The 16,949-nt window shown below is 64.2% G+C and overlaps 1 protein-coding gene across 4 annotated transcripts; it reads left to right on the top strand.

Moving 5' to 3' along the window:
- Nucleotides 1-728: 728 nt before the first annotated feature.
- On the top strand, nt 729-16,389 carry RAPGEF3 (Rap guanine nucleotide exchange factor 3). Of its 4 annotated transcripts, none has more exons than XR_012626762.1 (27): nt 729-1,169; nt 6,175-6,228; nt 6,543-6,649; nt 6,823-6,944; nt 7,103-7,277; nt 7,535-7,619; nt 7,861-7,921; nt 8,176-8,252; nt 8,370-8,516; nt 9,339-9,448; nt 9,709-9,797; nt 10,416-10,494; nt 10,740-10,890; nt 10,996-11,078; nt 11,429-11,468; nt 11,603-11,684; nt 11,762-11,908; nt 12,014-12,111; nt 12,320-12,445; nt 12,531-12,712; nt 12,803-12,893; nt 13,402-13,452; nt 13,605-13,692; nt 13,852-13,916; nt 14,106-14,216; nt 14,309-14,380; nt 15,015-15,059. XR_012626762.1 is itself a non-coding variant. In XM_074853680.1 (27 exons), the coding sequence occupies exons 1-27, from the start codon at nt 873-875 to the stop codon at nt 15,131-15,133; spliced, it is 2,562 nt and encodes an 853-aa protein (XP_074709781.1). In that variant the 5' UTR covers nt 729-872; the 3' UTR covers nt 15,134-16,389. The 4 variants fall into 4 exon arrangements, 3 of the variants coding, with proteins under 3 accessions (XP_074709781.1, XP_074709779.1, XP_074709780.1); XM_074853680.1 differs by having other exon boundaries at nt 729-878; nt 14,162-14,216; nt 15,015-16,389; XM_074853678.1 differs by having other exon boundaries at nt 14,162-14,216; nt 15,015-16,389.
- Nucleotides 16,390-16,949: the final 560 nt, after the last annotated feature.

Raw genomic sequence — 16,949 nt, 5'->3', positions numbered from 1 at the left:
CCCCCACCAGAATGGGCCCTGCAGGACTGGCCAGAGCAGGGGGGGGTCCCTGTGGTTCCCTGATCCATGGGGTCTCGGTGGGGTGCTCAGGGGAAGGGCAGGGACTCCTGGAGACACCCCAATCCCTGGGGTCTCAATAGGGTGTGGAGGGGAAGGGCAGGGGCTGCTATAGACACCCCAGTCCCCAGGGTCTTAGTGGGGTGCACAGGGGCTCCTGGAGACACCCCAATCCCTGGGGTCTCAGTGGGGTGCTCAGGGGAAGGGCAGGGCCTCCTGGAGACACCCTGATCCTCAGGGTCTTGCTGGGGTGCACAGGGGCTCCTGGAGACACCCCAAACCCTGGGGTCTCGGTGGGGTGTGCAGGGAAAGGGCAGGGGCTGCTATAGACACCCCGATCCCCAGGGTGTTGGTGGGGTGCACAGGGGCTCCTAAAGGCACCCCGATCCCCAGGGTGTCGGGGCGGGGGGGGGACACCCCGATGTCCAGGGAGACCCGCAGGGCTCAGGGGGTCCCGCGGGTGGGGGTCCGGGCTGGGGTCCCCCTGCCCCAGGATGGTCAGTACGGGGGTGGGGGGGGGGGATCCCCAGAAAGCACAGGGGCTGCCTGTCCGCAGGGCGCGGAGGAAGGGGCGGGATGGTCAGACCGTGGGACCCCGGGGAGGGGCTGCGGGCGGGGTGCGCCGTGCCCCGGCCCCGCTCCCGGTTCCAGCCCGCCCGGGGGCGGGGCGCGCCCAGCCCGGCGCGGCGGCGGCACCGAGCCCGGCCCGGCCCGGCCCGTCCCGTTCCAGCAGCTCCGCGGAGCCGCCGCCGCCGCCACCGGAGCCATCCCCGGGCTGCGGCCACGATGGCTTCGCCCCGCCGAGCCGCCGCCGCATGAAGGTGCGCGGGGCCGGGGAGGCGGCGCGGCGGGGCCCGGGAGCCCCGGGAGGAGCCCCGGGAGGAGCCCCGGGAGGAGCCCCGGGAGGAGCCCGGAGCCGTCAGGGCACACGGCGAGCCGGGCTGGAGCCGGGGGCCGGTGCTGCTCCCCCGTCCCCGCCGGCTCCCCCCGGCGCTGACGGGAACCGGCTCTCGGTGCTCCTCAAGAAGATGCACTTGTTCCGGAGCTCCAGCTACGAGATCCGGCTGGAGGGCGAGGGGGGCGACCTGCCCCGCATCCAGGGCATCCGCTGGGTGAGTGCGGGCTGCGCGGGGGGGACACAGCCTGGCCGGGGGACCCCGAGGGCCCCCGGGGGACGGACCCCGCGCCACGGAGCCCCCTTCACTGCCAGCTCTCCCCACCGCCCCTCTCAGCATCCCTCCTCGCGCCGGGGGGCTGCGCTTGGCCGGCCGCAGGGTTTCGGGGGGACGGGGTTCGCTGCGAGAGCCAAGCGGGGCCCCCCCGGCTTTATCGCTGCCTCCAGCCCCGCTTCCTTGAGCGCGGCTTTGCTGGGCAGGTCTGGGCCCTTCCCAGCTGGGCTGACAGCGGGCTGTGATCTGTGACCCGGGTCCTGCTCCCCCACTCGTGTTTGCTGGGCCTGGCGTGCCGGGAGCGAGCTGAAGCGTGCAGGGAGCGAGCTGAAGCGTGCAGGGAGCGAGGCGAGGCGTGCAGGGAGCGTATTCCTGCGACTGCCTGGCCCTAACCCCTTCTCCAGGCAGAGCTGGCAGCCAGGCATGAAATAAGCCCGGTGCTATTGTGCTCCGGCGCACGGCGGCCGGGCAGCGCACCCCAACCCCGAGCGTGTGAACAGGAAAGACCTTCCCTGCGGCACACGGGGTTCAAAACATTCCCTCCCCGCCAGGTCAGGCCGTTTCTAGAGGAGAAGCTTGTCGCTTGGCAGCGGGACAGTGCTCGGCATCACGTCCTCCCTCCCCGGGTCCGTGCTGTCCCCTGACTGGTCCCTTGGGGGGTCCCCAGGGTGCAAAAGGCACCTGGTCCCCGTTCTCGGTCTCCTCTCTGTCCCCTTCAGGCTGGGAGGTGACCCTGGAGCCTGTTCACCTGCCCAGACTGAGCTTTGTGACCTTCCCCTTCCCACACTGCTTGACCCAAGACAAACGTTTTTAGAGAAAAAAGTGAAATTCCTTTAAAGGAACAATCCCTCTTTCAGCATTTCGATGCAGCATGCAAGCTCCTTCACAAATAAGAAAGCTTTCCTCTCTTTTCCTCTTCCTGACTTTTTTCTCCCCAGAACTTTTAGGAACTTAATTTTGGGAGGTTTTTCTGAGTGGCGAAAAGCCAGGGAGGTCGGGAAAGCAGCAGGCTGGAGCTAAACTCCAGATTGGGGTAAATCTGACCAAATCTGGCAGCGCGGTGGCATGTGCGGTGTGGCAGGAGTGTCCCCTCCCCGGGTGGCTCCCCTGGGCATGGGGACAACCACTGGCCAGTTGAGGGGAGTGGATCTGATCTTTGCAGGGAAAGGGGGTGTTTTCCCCGCTTTTTGCAGGTGCTCCCAGCACGCCCCTTCCTCGGGGCAGCGACGGGAGAGGCGGGTGGCAGGGAACCGTCTGGCCGTGCCTTGGAGCAACAATATTGTCCCTTGTCCCCGTAAGCCTGCGGCTCCTGGAAACTCCTCCTCATGTCCTGGCTGCGTCTCAGCCCTCCCGGGGACCTGTTTGCCTGATCCCGGGGCCAGCAAATCCCTTCCCGCTCTGCTCCTTGCCGCGAGGCTCCAGCCCAGGCTCCCTGGCATCAGCGGGACATCGCAGCCCGGCGTCCCCAAGCAGCTCCGTCCTTCACCCTTCCCAGGGTACAAGTGCCACCATGCCGGCTGTCACCGCGTCCCTGGAGGGGACAGCGAGAGTCCCCCAAACCCCCCTCCCTGACAAGTCTCCCAGGGGGGGCGGCAAGCCCCTGGCTGGCTGCCGTGGCTTTTGAGGCTGCGGATGGGCGAGGACTTTCTCCGGAGCCGTAAAGCCTGAAATAACTCCTGTTGTTTTCCTTGGGATCCCAAACAAAAGCGGCGTGCGAGTGCGGAACGGTCAGTGCCGGCCTTGGCCAGCTGCCCGCCGCTGCCGGATTTCTGGAGACAGGCAGGATCTCAGCGCCCGCGTGTCCCGTAAGCAGGAAGATGGAAAGAGGCAACTCCTTAGGAAGCTGTTTGGAGTCGGCAGCTGCGATGCTGCGACAATTAGGCAGGGGCTGAGGGTGGGGAGGGCATCCTGTGGGTCCGGACCTGGGAGCTGGGGAGCGAGGATGCTTCAGGAAGGGGGTTTTTGAGCCAGCCGTGAGGTTTTGCGTGGGTTTGCAACGAGAAAACTGCAGGAGGGAGAAATCGCTCCGAGCACTCAGCCTTGGGCGGGGGTTTTGCAAAGTCTCCTTCGGTGTCCTTGGGAGCGCAGGACCGTGGCACGTCCTGGCTCCCTGCCTCAAGGCCAGACCTTGCTTACGGGGTGACAGCGAAGGCTCTTTGGGGACCAGAGCAGCTGGTGTGTGCACCCGAGGGGGTGACATCACCCTCCGGGGCCCACGGGAGGTATCTCCACGCTCTGGCCGCAGCCCGGCTCCTATTTGCAAACATTTGCTCTGCCATTGCCGGCGCGTTTCCTGTTCCACGGGGCGGTCACGAGGCTCAGGAAAGTTTGCAGAGTGAGTAAGTCACCGTGTCCCAGCCTCGGTGGCAGCGTGGCCAGGTTGGGAACGTCCCCAGAGACCCGCTGCGCTCCCAGAGCCGCTTGTTTTCCATCCGCTCCCCAAACCTCTCCGAAGCCAGTTACAAACTGCTGGGGGGCAGGTTGGTGGCTCATCCGAGCTGTCCCGAGGAGGATGGAGAAGCCCTGAGGGTAGGGAAAGGGCTGGAGGAAATGAGGGAGCAGCCTGAGCTGGGCAGGGTGTGAGCAGGCAGGGTTTGGGACAGGCAGCACGGGACACAGCACCCATCTCAGCACCCATCGGGTGTCCCCCTCCGTCACCCTCCTGCCTGGGCCGGGAAGTGCCAGGGCTCTTCCGTTTCCCCTCAGCTCCTGGTAGGTGGTTTTTGTCCTTGAGTTCATTTGCAAAGGAGGCTTCTGCAGCTAATTACTCCTGCCCTTGGCTTCCTTAATTGAGGCTGACATCCGGACTGTCCCTCTCGCTGGGGTTGCTCAGACCTTCCCAACCAGCCCGGAGCCGGCAGATCCGAGGAGGATCTGGCCCAGAAGACGCCGCGTTTCAAGCGCCCATCCCCTCCACCACCAGCCCGGAGTGCTGCAGCCCTCCTACAGCCAGAAATAAACGGGGGGGCACCACAAAACCCTCCCCTCCAGGTGAAGACACCCCAAGGAAGGCTGATCCTCGCCCCGTCTGGGGGTTAATGCTCAAAGTGCATTAACTGCCTTGGCCAGGGCAGCGCGTGGAGAACAGGTCTGACGGGTGCTCTCAGCTTCCCCCAGACGTGATTTATGCAGCACACGCAGCCGAGATGAAAGACAGGTTGTTTATTCAGGGCCGTGGCAGCCCGGGAGCCTTCATCCCTCTGGGCAGCGTCCGGATGGGAGCTCGGCTGCCTTCACACCGGGATTCGGGTGCAGCTGGGGTGGGCAATGGCTCATCCCATTGTTGCTTGGCTTTTCCCCCGGAGCATCCCCTTCCCGAGGGGAAAAACCCGGGAGGAAAATAAGCACAAGGATTAAAAAGCACCTGCTGATGGGGGATAAGCAGAGGGAGGAGTGGTGCTGGGGAAGCTGAGGACGCCAGCGTGGCCCGGCGGGGATCAGCATCGCTCCCGGCGGAGCTGAGCCCGGTCCCGGGTTGTGCCGCGGGGGCTGGCAGCTGGACGTGTCCGTGTGCTGCTGCTGGAGACGGTCCCCGGCTATTCCTGGCGCTGGGAGGCCGGATCGCCCCAGGAGGGACTCCCCGAGCCAGGAAGGGGGACGCTATTTTAGGATCAGTAAACAGCCAAGACATTAAAGAGCCGGTTTAGAAAATAGCACTGGATCAACTCATCACGTGCAGATTTAAGAGAGTAAATAGTGTAAAAATAGAGTAAATAGAGTAAAAAACTCAGCGGGTGACTGGGGTTTTTCATCCCCAAAGGGTGCATTTTTCTCCTTTAGGCTAGGAGAGCGCTGAGCCGCTGGTGATCCGGGTGCGCCGTGGATCAGTCAGGTTTCCTATTTTGCTCTTGTCCTCCTGACACCCATCCCACTATTTGCATTTTTTACAGCTGTCGAGGCCCGAGCTCACATTTTCAGTCGCCACCACGGGCTCCTGCTTGAGCTCAGAGCCTCTGACCATGGGCGAGGGAAATTTGTGCTTGTTTCCTTCTAATACGCCGCTTCCCCATACCCAGCACGTGCTCGGTGACTTTCTGTCTTGCTGATCGGTTGTTTCCAGGATCTTCCCTAAAACCCTTTGGAAAAACAGCTTCACATTCACCAGCTCTTCGGTACCCAGGGAAGCGCGAGGTTACACATCACCTGTGGAAATGTGGCTCCTTCGCTGCCGTTCTCCTCTGGGCACCAGGGACCTCACGTCCCGGTGGTTTGTTACAGCTGATTTTTCAGGATTTATTGCATCGGTTTTTCTGGCCGTGCTGTGATTTGTGACCCCGACACGTTGCCTGCAGGGAAGGGTCTGGGCCCGTGCTGCCTCCATCCTCTGCAAGAGCTCTTGCTGCCCATCGTCTGCTGTGGGTCCTGTCCTTGGTGTCCTCTGCAAGCTGATCCTCCAGCTCTCCAAGGCTTTTGTGGGCTGTTCCCGTAACCTGCCAGAGTTTGGGATCTTTTCTGTCCTCTTTGTTTAGACCCAGCTTCAAATCTAGAGGAAACCCCCCGGGCTTTGGACACGTCTCCCTCCCCTGGGGCTTCCCCAGGTCTTTCTGAAGTCCTTCTCCTCCAGTGGCAAGCTCCATGTCTCAGATACGATGTCTTTGATCCCTGTTTGCAAAGATTTTACTTTTAACTTCCTTCTTTCATCTCCCAGCTCCCTCATTTGAATGCACTTCCCTTGCTGAAGCTAAACATAACCGCGGGGGGTTTCTGGGGGTTCCGTCCCCCGCACGCGTCTGTTTTCAGCAAGGATGGGGCAGGGGAAAGGCTTTGCCCTGGTTTTAGGCGATCGGTGCTGGTGAGCGTGCGGGGGTGCTCGCTCCTCGCCTGGTGCCGAGCAGATGAAGCTGAACTGTGCCTTGGGGGAGGCAGGAACCCTCCTGGGGTGTGCGGGGTGAAGCAGGGCACAGCAGAGCCCCCGTGGCCACCAACCCCCTTCTTTTCGGTTTCCCAGACCCCACTTTTGGACACTGAATCCACCCTGGACTATGGACACAGCCTTACCCAGGTGGGTGGGCTGGGAAAACCCACAGGGGTGTGGGTTTGGGGAGGTGGGAGATGGAGAAACGTGCCTTGAAGGCTGGGAGGGGTGGGGGGCCGGAGCACCCCCATGCCCTGGGGTCCTTGGCTCAGCTCTGGGCTGGTCGCTCCCTTGGGCTCGGCTGTTCCTGGGGGTGGGTGACGGAGATCCTGGGGTGTTGGGGTGGGCGTGCAGGTGTATCCCACCTTGGCAGGGTGTTGGGGGCACAGTTGACCACGTCAGCACAGTCAGGGTCCACCACCGCTTCCCCTGCAAGCCATAAAATCCCCTCCCACCCCCAGGCATCCTCGGACAAGATCTGGCGAGCTGGGAAGCTCCTCTTCATCCACCTCACCAGCACCCGCCCTGGTCTCATCCGGGACCACAAACATCACCTGCGGCACCACAGGTGGGACAGCCGGGACCCCCACCATGCCGGGGGGCACCGTGGGCGGCCGAGATGCCGGCAGCCCTCCAAGGAGGGCAGGACTTCTCCTGCCCATCCCAGGCAAGGGTCTGCCCGGGGTGCTGTGCGCCGCGGCCCCATTTTGGGGAGGATTCTCACACCTTCTCCCCTCCCAGGCAGTGCTGCTCTGGGAAGGAGCTGGTGGACTGGCTGCTGAGCGCCGGGCTGGCCGTGCAGACGCGCAGCCAGGCCGTCGGCATCTGCCAGGTGCTGGTGGATGGAGGAGTCCTGACGCACGGTGAGGGCGGGCGCCAGCAGCCCCCTGTGCGGTGCTGGTGTCTCACAAGGCGAGACTGGGCGCACTGGGGGCTGCTGGGGTCTCCCGTGGGTGCACGTGGCACCCCATGGATCTCCCGTGGGTGCCCGGCCAAGCTGACGCCTGCTCTCCCCCCGCAGTGAAGCAGGAGTGGCATTTCCAGGACAAGGACACCCAGTTTTACCGCTTTGCCGAGCTGGAGCTGAGCCCCGAGCCCGGTGCTGGTCTCCGGGATGCAGAGGAGCTGCTGGAGGCAGTGGCCTTCCTGGCCCAGCTGGGCCCCGACGCGCTGCTCACCATGGCCCTGCGCAAGCCGTGAGTGGCCAGGGGCTCCCCGGGGGACGGCGAGGGGATGTGGGGCTCATTTTGACCCTGCTCCAGGGGGGGTGTGGGGTACCAAGGGGGCTGCTGTGAATGGGGTGACCCGAGCATCCCTTCCACAGCTGTTAGACCTGGGGGGGGAAAGAGGCTGCCTGGCCGGGGGGGTTGTGCCTGGAGAGGGGTGTCTACACCCCGAGATGGGGTGGGCAGAGGGGGCACAGGCAGCTGCTCACCCCTCGCTCCCCTCCCAGGCCTGCCCAGCGCACGGAGGACGAGCTGGAGCTCATATTTGAGGAGCTCCTCCACATCAAAGCTGTGGCTCATCTCTCCAACTCGGTGAGCGCTGCAGCTGTGCCCCTGCTTCCCCCACAGCGTGTGTGTGCGTGTCCCCCAACCTTCTCCTGGTCCCCAAATTCTCCTGCATCCCATCGCTTCCCATCTGGGCATCCTCTCCTGGCGCTCTCTGAGCATCCCTGGGTCCCCTTCCCACCCTCTCCCCTGTGCCCACGCGTGTGTGTGTCCCCATCACTCTGCTCCGGGCTGGGGTGACCCTGATGGCAGGTCCCTCTCGGCGCAGGTGAAGCGGGAGCTGGCATCCGTGCTGATGTTCGAGTCACACCAGCGAGCAGGCACCGTGCGTGAGTATCATGTGCCCCGGGAGCCGCGCAGGGCCAGCCAGTCCCCCAGAAAAGGGTCCCCACCCCTGCGGGGGACGGCTGGAGCCTTTGCCATCAGTGTGGATGCTCCTGGTGTCTCCTCATGGACTGGGGATGGAGGGGAGCAGAGCACTTGCTGCATTCGCCTGGGCTGGCGGCTCAGGATGGGGGGACTGAAGAGGGATGCTTGGGGGCTCCCCCTCTTTGGCTGCTGGATGCCGCCGCTTCCCCTGCAGTGTTCAGCCAAGGAGATAAAGGCACGTCCTGGTACATCGTCTGGAAGGGCTCAGTGAACGTGGTCACCCACGGCAAGGTGGGCGCGTCCCTGCGGCAGCGGGGCTCTCCAGACACCCCACATCCCCACATCACTGTCCCCCGTTGGGGATGAAGGCTCCCACCCCGTCCCTCACCCTCTGCGACCCCCTTCCAGGGCTTGGTGGCCACCCTGCACGAGGGGGACGACTTTGGGCAGCTGGCACTGGTGAACGACGCACCCCGGGCGGCCACCATCATCCTGCGGGAGGACAACTGCCACTTCCTCCGCGTGGACAAGCAGGACTTCAACCACATCCTCAAGGTGGGCCGGGGGCTGGCAGCAGTGTGCCCAGCAGTGTGCCCAGGTGGCCAAGAAGGCCAATGGCATCCTGGCTTGTACCAGCACCAGCGTGGCCAGCAGGGACAGGGAAGGGATCTGACCCCTGTGCTGGGCACTGGTGAGGCCGCCCCTCGATGAGTGGGTTCAGTTTTGGGCCCCTCACTCCAAAAAGGCCATTGAATGACTCGAGCGTGTCCAGAGAAGGGCAATGGAGCTGGTGCAGGGTCTGGAGCACAGGTCTGATGGGGAGCGGCTGAGGGAACTGGGGGGGTTTAGTGTAGAGAAGAGGAGGCTGAGGGGAGACCTCCTGGCCCTCTGCAACTCCCTGAAAGGAGGGTGCAGAGAGGGGGGAGGAGTCTCTTGATCCAAGGAGCCAGCGGCAGGCCAAGAGGGAATGGCCTCAAGCTGCGCCAGGGCAGGGTCAGACTGGCTCTTAGGAAGGATTTCTTTGCAGAAGGGGTTGTTGGGCGTTGGAATGGGCTGCCCAGGGCAGGGGGGGAGTCCCCATCCCTGGAGGGGTTGAAGAGTCGGGTTGAGCCAGCGCTGAGGGATCTGGTGGAGTTGGGAACGGTCAGGGTGAGGTTCATGGTGGGGCTGGAGGAGCTTCAAGGGCTTTTCCAACCCAGATGATTCTGGGATTCTGTGGGGGGCTGGCTCTGAGCCGGGACACACCCTGCACCCTCCGTGGTGTTTGCAGGGGAGGACACTTCTCTGCAGGCCAATATGGGGTTTTGGGGTGCCACCAGCCCGCCAGGCGTTGTTGGAGGGATCCGGGCCGGGCTGATGGCTGGTTTCTCTCTCTAGGATGTGGAGGCCAACACCATGCGCCTGAAGGAGCACGGGAAGGTGGTGCTCGTCCTGCAGAAGAACCTGCAGGGTGGCAGCAGCCAGCCGGCCACAGCACGGAGCAGCAGGTGACAGCAGCCTGTCCCCAGCCCTCCTGGCAACCACACTGCAGCACTGCCACCGACGCTGCCTGTCCCTCTGCCTCCTCTGCCGCTCTCTGGCTTCCCTCGGAGGAGTCTGCTGGGAGGACCGTGTCCCCAGAGCGGGGACAGGGATGCCGGGGCAATGCTGACCAGCTGTCGAGTGGCCCCGTGGCCCAGCGTGGTGGCCCTGCCCACAGCTGGGGTGCCGCATCCTTCCCTGATGTGCCCGGTGCTCTGCCCATCAGGTACTTCGTGATGGCTGGGACGCCGGAGAAGATCCTCGAGCATCTGCTGGAGTTCATGAGGCTCGACGCCACGCTCTACGACCCCGTGGGTAGGTTTGGGGTCCCCCGCCCTGCTCCAGAGAGCACATCCCAGAGCCACCTTGAGATGGGCAGGGGGCTGGGGACGGGGTGCCAGCAGGGGGACCAGCACTGGACAGGCTGCCTTATTCCCGCTGTTCAACCCCAAAAGCTGCTCTTCTCACCCTAAAATCCCCCAAGTGGGGCCGGGAGAGGGAGGCAGATCCAGGGCTGGGAGCATCTCCTCTCCCACATCCCTCCATCTCCCTCTGCCTTTGGAGAGGAGCAAAACCAAGCGAGACAGGAACCAGGAGATGTCCCCAGCGGGTAAAAAATCAGAGCTGCCAGGCTGGCGTCATCAGCGGCTGCCATGGAGTTCACTCCCCGCGGAGCTGCACTTTTAATGCAACCCTTTAATTTTCTTTCATCCCCCAAAGCCTGCAGCCTTGCCAGCCCTTTCCGGGGTGTTTAGGAGCAAAACACGACACGTGATGAGCTGCGGTCGCTGCGGTGGAGGAGGCCACAGGCCAACCCCACTCAGGGCGTGGGTGACCCTTTCCCGGCCAGCCCCGCTGCCTGGCTGTGAGCACCGTGTCCCCAACCCGCTGGACACCGTGGAGGGTGAATGATGGTGGCCGCCTCTCTTCCAGATACGCTGCTGGGGGATTTCCTGCTGACTTACACCGTGTTCATGCCGACCTCGCAGCTCTGCAGAGCTCTGCTGCACCAATATCCTTCTGCGGCCAGAGTTGGGGGGGGGAATGGGCTCCATCCTCCACCAGGCCCCCCCTGCCAGGGACCGGCAGGCTCATCTGGGTCCCTGTCACCCTGGTGGGACCCCAGGGGTTGGCCGGGGGAGCCCCGAATCCCCCAGGCTCTTGGGCACATCCCCATCTCCCATCCCATCCTGGGTGTGTAACGGGGATCTCTGCACGCTCCCCACCACTCATGCTGGTGCCCTTGACTGGTCCCAGTTTCCGTGCGGAGCCGCTGGAGGGTTCGGAGCAGGAAAAGGCCACCTACTCCCTGCACAAGCGCCGGAAAATCCTGCGGCTGGTGAGCCAGTGGGTGCTGCTCTACGGGCGGCTGCTGCAGGGCGACCGCAGCACCACGGCCCTGCTGCAGGTACCGGGAGCAGGGACGGGGCAGGACGGGGTGCAGGGCGATGTCCCCAGAGGGATCTGGCTGTGACCCCACCCGTGCTGAGCGCTGGGCACCTTCTTTCCCCAGAACCTCGCAGACCTGGCGAGCCGGGACCCGCGCTTGGGCGGGCTGGGCCAGGAGCAAGCGCAGGATCGCCGGCGACCCCGAGCGTGAGTCCCCCGAGGAAGGAGGGGTGTCCCCAGCCGAAACAGAGCCTGGCTCTGTCCCCAAGTGCCACTTCTGATGACCACGTCCCCGCATCCTGCACCCCTCGTGTGCGCTTTTCACGGGGCTGAGCTTTCAGCCAGCAAAGCAACGATTGCTGAGAGCAGGGGGATGCCAGCAGCTCTCGGGCCACCTTGTCCCCAGCCACGGGGAGGGTGTCGGACACGCCGGGACTCCCCGGTGCCCGGGATGCTCAGGGGGGCTCGGTGGTGGCCTGGATCCTGGGGACGCAGTCCTGTCTCCAGCACAGAGGGGGTTGCAGGGCTCTAACACCCCCTTTATCCTCTCTCTGCAGGCTGGAGAACGGAGATGGCAGCGTTTCTCCCCAGCCCAAGGTAGGGGTGGCCCTGAGGGGTGCCAGGGCCGGGGAAGGTGGAGAGTTGGGGCACCTTGGCCCTCTGGGGACCCCCGGCAGGAGGGGTGGCCGGTGGGGTGGCATCCTCCCCGCTCTCTCCCACCTTGGCCGCAGGCTCGGAGCTCAGGGAACTGGCTCGCAAGCCAAGAGGAGGCGATTCTGAACAGCAGCTGTGCCTTAAGAGCCCAGGACAAAGGTACAGCCACACACAGTGGGGACTGTCCCCTCCTGGCGTCTGGGACACTAAAATCCCTGTTATCCCCCCCCCGGTAGTGCCCTACGAGATCTACAGACCGGACCACTCGTGCCTGATCACAGTGCTGCCTGTCAATGCCTCGGTGCGGGACGTCCTGCGGTCCCTCGCCCCCCGGCTCGGCCGGGACAGGGAACACGTCCTGGTGAAGGTGAATTCAGCCGGAGGTGAGGGGGCTCTCCCGGGGATGCCACTGTGCCATGGTGGCAACTGTCCCGTGCCCAGCCAGGATCGGGACCCTTCTCTGTCCCCAACCGTCCCCTTTCTCCCAGATAAAGTGGGGCTGCAGCTGGACGCCGTGGGGGTGTTCACAGCGTTGGGGCTCAACGAGAGGCTCTTTGCCGTGAGCGTGGAGGAGCTGGGCAGCCTGGTGAGTGCGGGGCGGGGGGGTCCTGGGGATGGGCAGCACCAGGCTGATCCCCCCCAGGTGGGATTTGGGGCTGCGGTGCCTCCGTAGTAGCTTGGGGTTGGGGGAGTCCATCCCTCCCTGCTCCTCTCCTCTGGGGAAGGGGCTGGTGTTGCCTCCCTGCTGCGGTGGCTAATGGCAGGAAGGGTTGGGCATCCTCTCCTGTGCACAGACCCCCCACCCCGAGCAGCTGGGCCCCCACGTTGGCTCCTCAGAGACCCTGGACCTCATCAGCTCCAAGGACCTGGCCAGCCACCTCACCGACTACGACTGGAACCTCTTCAAGAGCATCCACCAGGTAGGGCCAGTACCCGGACTGTGGCAGAAGCCATCTCCGGGGTGGCTTTCGGGACACCCCTCAGCCACCGCGTTGGGCTTTGCAGGTGGAAATGATCCACTACATCGTCGGGCCGCAGAAGTTTCACGACGTGACCACAGCCAACCTAGAGCGGGTCATGCGGCGCTTCAACGAGCTGCAGTACTGGGTGGCCACGGAGCTGTGCCTCTGCCCCGAGGTGGGCAGGCGAGCCCAGCTCCTCCGCAAGTTCATCAAGCTGGCCGCGCAGTGAGTGCTTCCCTGCCCACATCCCGGTCCTGCGAGGACGAGGACGGAGCTGGCCATGGCCTCCTCACCTGACTCTGTCCCCGCCTGCAGCCTCAAGGAGCAGAAGAACCTGAATTCCTTCTTCGCGGTGATGTTTGGTGTGAGCAACACGGCTGTCAGCCGCCTGGCCAAGACCTGGGAGGTAACAGCCTTCGGGCTGCTGCCAGCCCTGGGAGGTCCCCTGAGGTCTGCGGGGATGGATCTGGGTGCCCTGCCTTGGGCAAGGGTGACTTGGTTGTTGGGTCCAGGCAGACCCTGCACCCATGAGCCCTGAGCAAGGGGGCTGCCAAGGGCAGGGAATGCATTTCCCACCGGGTGGGATCAGCCCCTGGGTTTGGTGAGACCCAGCCAGGGACCAAAACCCGCCATCCTGGAGTGGCAATGGGGTCTGAGCCTGTTCCTCACAAGCACCTGGAGCAGGTGGTGTCACAGAGCCCGTAGAGGTGCAACAGCGTTGGGGGGAGAGCTGGGGGGTCTCTGGGGGTGTGAGAGCTGGTGGGGGGAGAGCTGGGGGGTCTCTGGGAGTGGGAGAGCTGGGGGGGAGAGCTGGGAGGTCCCTGGAAGCAGAAGAGCTGGGGCGGAGAGCTGGGGGGTCTCTGGGAGTGGGAGAGCCGGGGGCCCGGCACCAGTGACCCCCCCTCCGTGCACAGAGGCTACCCCACAAGATCCGGAAGCTGCACGCGGCGCTGGAGCGGATGCTGGTGAGTGCAGCCCCTTCCCGCCCTGTATCCCCCCTCCCGGCAGGGTTTGTCCCTGCTTCCTGAAAGCTTCAAGGTCCCCTGCACCCGTGGCGAGCAGCAGCCAGGGCTGGGTCCCCGCCTGCCCAACGCTGAGGTCCCGCTCCATCCCCCAGGACCCGTCATGGAACCACAGGGTCTATCGCCTGGCCGTGGCCAAGCTGAGCCCCCCCATCATCCCCTTCGTGCCCCTCCTCCTCAAAGGTGGGTACCTCGGCTTGGGAGCTGTGGGGCCTTCGCTGGGGGTGCTGGTGGGAATGGGTTGGGCAGGGGTGGCAGGGACCCCTTTGGGCGCATCCAGCCCTCCCCAGGGACCAGGAAGCCAAATCTGATCCCTAAATCCATCCCCCCACTCCTCCCCAGACATGACGTTCATCCACGAGGGCAATCGCACGCTGGCCGAGAACCTCATCAACTTTGAGAAGATGGTGAGTGGGGCAGGTTGGCTCCCCGTGGACCCCCACCTTGGGGGACCCGCTGTCCCCCCCGTCCCCTGGGATGCAGAGCCAGAGCATCTCCGTGGCATTAGCACAGCCGGGACCCCCGGCCGTCCCCTTGCAGGGGGCACAGGGTAGCCGCAGCCGCCACTGAAGCTGGAGGGGACTGTGTTTTACCAGCCTGGGAGCAAAGTGGGGCCAGGTGACAGCAAGTGACCTTTGTGCATTGCCCACAGCACATGATGGCAAAGACCGTGCGTGTCCTGCAGCGCTGCCGGGGCCACGCGCATGGTGAGTGCTCCCGGGTGGGGGCAAGGATGGGGCCGGGCACCAGCGCTCCTCTGGAGATGGGGGCTGAGCTCCTGCTCTCTGTCCTCGCCCAGCTCCCCTCTCCCCGCTGCGAAATCGCTCCCCACACCGGCCGGAGGACCCCAAAGCCGTCAGGATCTCCACATGTATGTCTGGGGTTCACCCACCCACTCCCCACCCCTGCACTGGGAGACCCCCACCCCTCGGGGCTACGCGGGGCCAGCCCAGGAGAGCATGCACCCACCGTCCTTGGGCAGGGGGGTCCCACGGGGGCATCCTGAGGGCATCAGCCTGGCTACAGGGGGTGGAAGCGTGTCCAGGGAGGTGATGGAGGGATCTGTGAGCTGAGGGAGAGGTGATGGAGGAAACTGTGAGCTGAGGGAGAGGTGATGGAGGGATCTGTGAGCCAAGCTGGAGGTGATGGAGGGATCCATGAGCTGAGGGAGGTGATGGAGGGATCCGTGAGCCCAGGGAGAGGTGATGGAGGGATCCATGAGCTGAGGGAGGTGATGGAGGGATCCGTGAGCCCAGGGAGAGGTGATGGAGGGATCCATGAGCTGAGCTAGAGGTGATGGAGGGATCCATGAGCTGAGCTAGAGGTGATGGAGGGGTCCATCAGCCAAGCCAGCAGCAGCAGAAGTGGATGAGTGAGTCTGGCGAGAGGCAGGGAAGGGGAATCCATGAGATGAGCCCGCAGTGATGGAGAGGGTTGGCAAATGGAGCCGGAGGTGATGGAGGGGGATCGGTGAGCCCAGCCCTGACCCCAGCTCTCCCTGGCAGGCTCGGAGCAGTCCCTGAGCGTGCGGAGCCCCGTCTCCACCTGGGCGTACCTGCAGCACCTGAAAGCCATCGACAGTCAGAAGGAGCTGCTGCGGCTCTCCCGCGACCTCGAGTCCTGACCGGGACAGAGGGGCCGGAGCGGGCCCGGAGCAGGGATGCGGCAGCCTGTCTGCCGGCGGCGGGGGCAGCCCCGTGGCTCTGCTCCCGGTAACACCGGGCATGGGGCTGCGCTGGAGCCAGCTGAGAGCAGCCTCTGCTCGGCCACGCCGCCGACACCGGTCTGGCACCGCTGGACGGCTGGGAGCCCACAGGGGCTGTGGGCAGGCGAGGGCCACGAACAGCGGAGTGAGCAACAGAGGTATTTTTGTATGCGAGGCTGCACTCCCGTTTCTTCTCCCTGCAGCAGCCTGGATTCACTCCCTGCACCGGCCAGGGGGGGAAGGAGCCCTGGGTGCCCCCCGATGCTGGCCGCCCCGGAGGTGCTGGGCTGGAGGATGCCCCTTCCTCCTGGAGGGACTCAAGCCAGAGCATCCCTATGAGCAGGGAGCACCACGCCTGTCTCCATCGGGGTGCAGGCACCCAGGCTGAGCTCAGGGTCCAGCTCATGCTGCGGTGCTGCCCCGTGGATCCCAGGGGCAGCCCCAGATCCCGTGTGTCCCATGGGAGGTGCTGGCTGCATCCCCTGTCCCAGCCTCTGGGAGCTCCACAACCCCAGCAGCCACAGGAAAACTATTTTGATCCCCCCCAGGACTGTTGGGGCTTAAACCAGGCTGTGCTGCCAAACCTTGGGCTAATCACAGCCTTCTCCATGCCTCGGTTTCCCCACATGGATGGGGGCAGGAATAGCCACGTACAGCCGTGGCACGGAGGCAGGACATCAGCCCTCACGGAAGGAAGCTGTGGTGGCCTCGTGATGGAGACGGTGACCTGCTCTGGCCGTTCCCAACCCATGACCGGTTGCTGCTGGGCCATGTTTGGGGGTTTGGGGGAGCTGTTTGACGGAGGCAAAGCTGACGGACCGCAGGGGTGGGGACCCCCATCCCCTCCCCTTGAGCATCTCTGTATGCACACAGAGCAGTTTTAGCAAGAACCTTCCCAACGCTCTGAGCAGGCCTGGATGAAGCTACGGGGTTTGGGGGAGACAGCACATTTGCAGGGGACCCGCGCGGGGGAGACTCGCAGCCCCTGGCAGGTCTATGCCCCAGCCAGGACTCCACGGAGCCACAGAGCAGAGCCACAAGCCAAAACACATCCTTGCCCCAGGTACGGCTGGGCTACAGGGGACCAGAGCACTGCTGCAGTAATTGCTCTTTTCAATCTCGCCACGGAGATGAACGGGTTGCTTCAAATAAAAGTCCCCATCACACCTAAATAATGTTTCGAGTGACGCAGACAGCTATGGGATGGGATGGGGGTTCTTTGCAGCTCCCAGCACCACGTCCATCCCAGGACCCGCCCATGCAAAGCTCGGCTTTGTGGTTCTCTGCAAGGTGGCTGTGCCCCGTGGGGACCAGGTTTTGATACCTGGCATCTCCCAGGTTTCTAACTCCAGCCCCTTGCATGGTCCCAGCAGCGTGTGTGTCCAGGCACGCCAGGGCAAAGCAGAGCAGCAATTCCTTGGCATCTGGACCCAAATCAGGCAGCCTAGACCTCCTGTAGAGAGACCTTTCCCAGGATGGCTGCTCTGAAGGAGCAAAGGAGCCTTGACATGAAAGAGTTCATGTGTGGGGAAGGAAGGGTTAAACTACAGGGGAGGTTTAGACGGGACATGAGGAAAAAATGTTTCCCAGAAAGAGTGGTCAGAGAGTGGAATAGGCTGCCCAGGGAGGGGGTGGAGTCCCCACCCCTGGGGGTGTTTAAGGGCCGTTTGGATGAGCTGTGGGGGGATGTGGGGTAGGGGAGAACTTTGCAGAGTCGGGCTGAGGGTTGGACTCG

Source organism: Strix uralensis, chromosome 33 (genome assembly GCF_047716275.1).
Source record: "Strix uralensis isolate ZFMK-TIS-50842 chromosome 33, bStrUra1, whole genome shotgun sequence".
In the NCBI taxonomy this organism is placed as follows: domain Eukaryota; kingdom Metazoa; phylum Chordata; class Aves; order Strigiformes; family Strigidae; genus Strix; species Strix uralensis.
Note: the sequence above shows the minus strand (reverse complement) of the source record. Positions and strands in the feature narration are given on the sequence as shown.

Excerpts from the sequence above, each read along its gene's own strand:
- RAPGEF3 (XM_074853678.1), top strand. The coding sequence starts at position 873 with ATGAAGGTGCGCGGGGCCGGGGAGGCGGCGCGGCGGGGCCCGGGAGCC. Across the intron at positions 9,449-9,708 it reads GCCACAGCACGGAGCAGCAG|GTACTTCGTGATGGCTGGGA; the intron begins GTGACAGCAGCC and ends TCTGCCCATCAG. Across the intron at positions 12,894-13,401 it reads GCCTGGCCAAGACCTGGGAG|AGGCTACCCCACAAGATCCG; the intron begins GTAACAGCCTTC and ends CTCCGTGCACAG.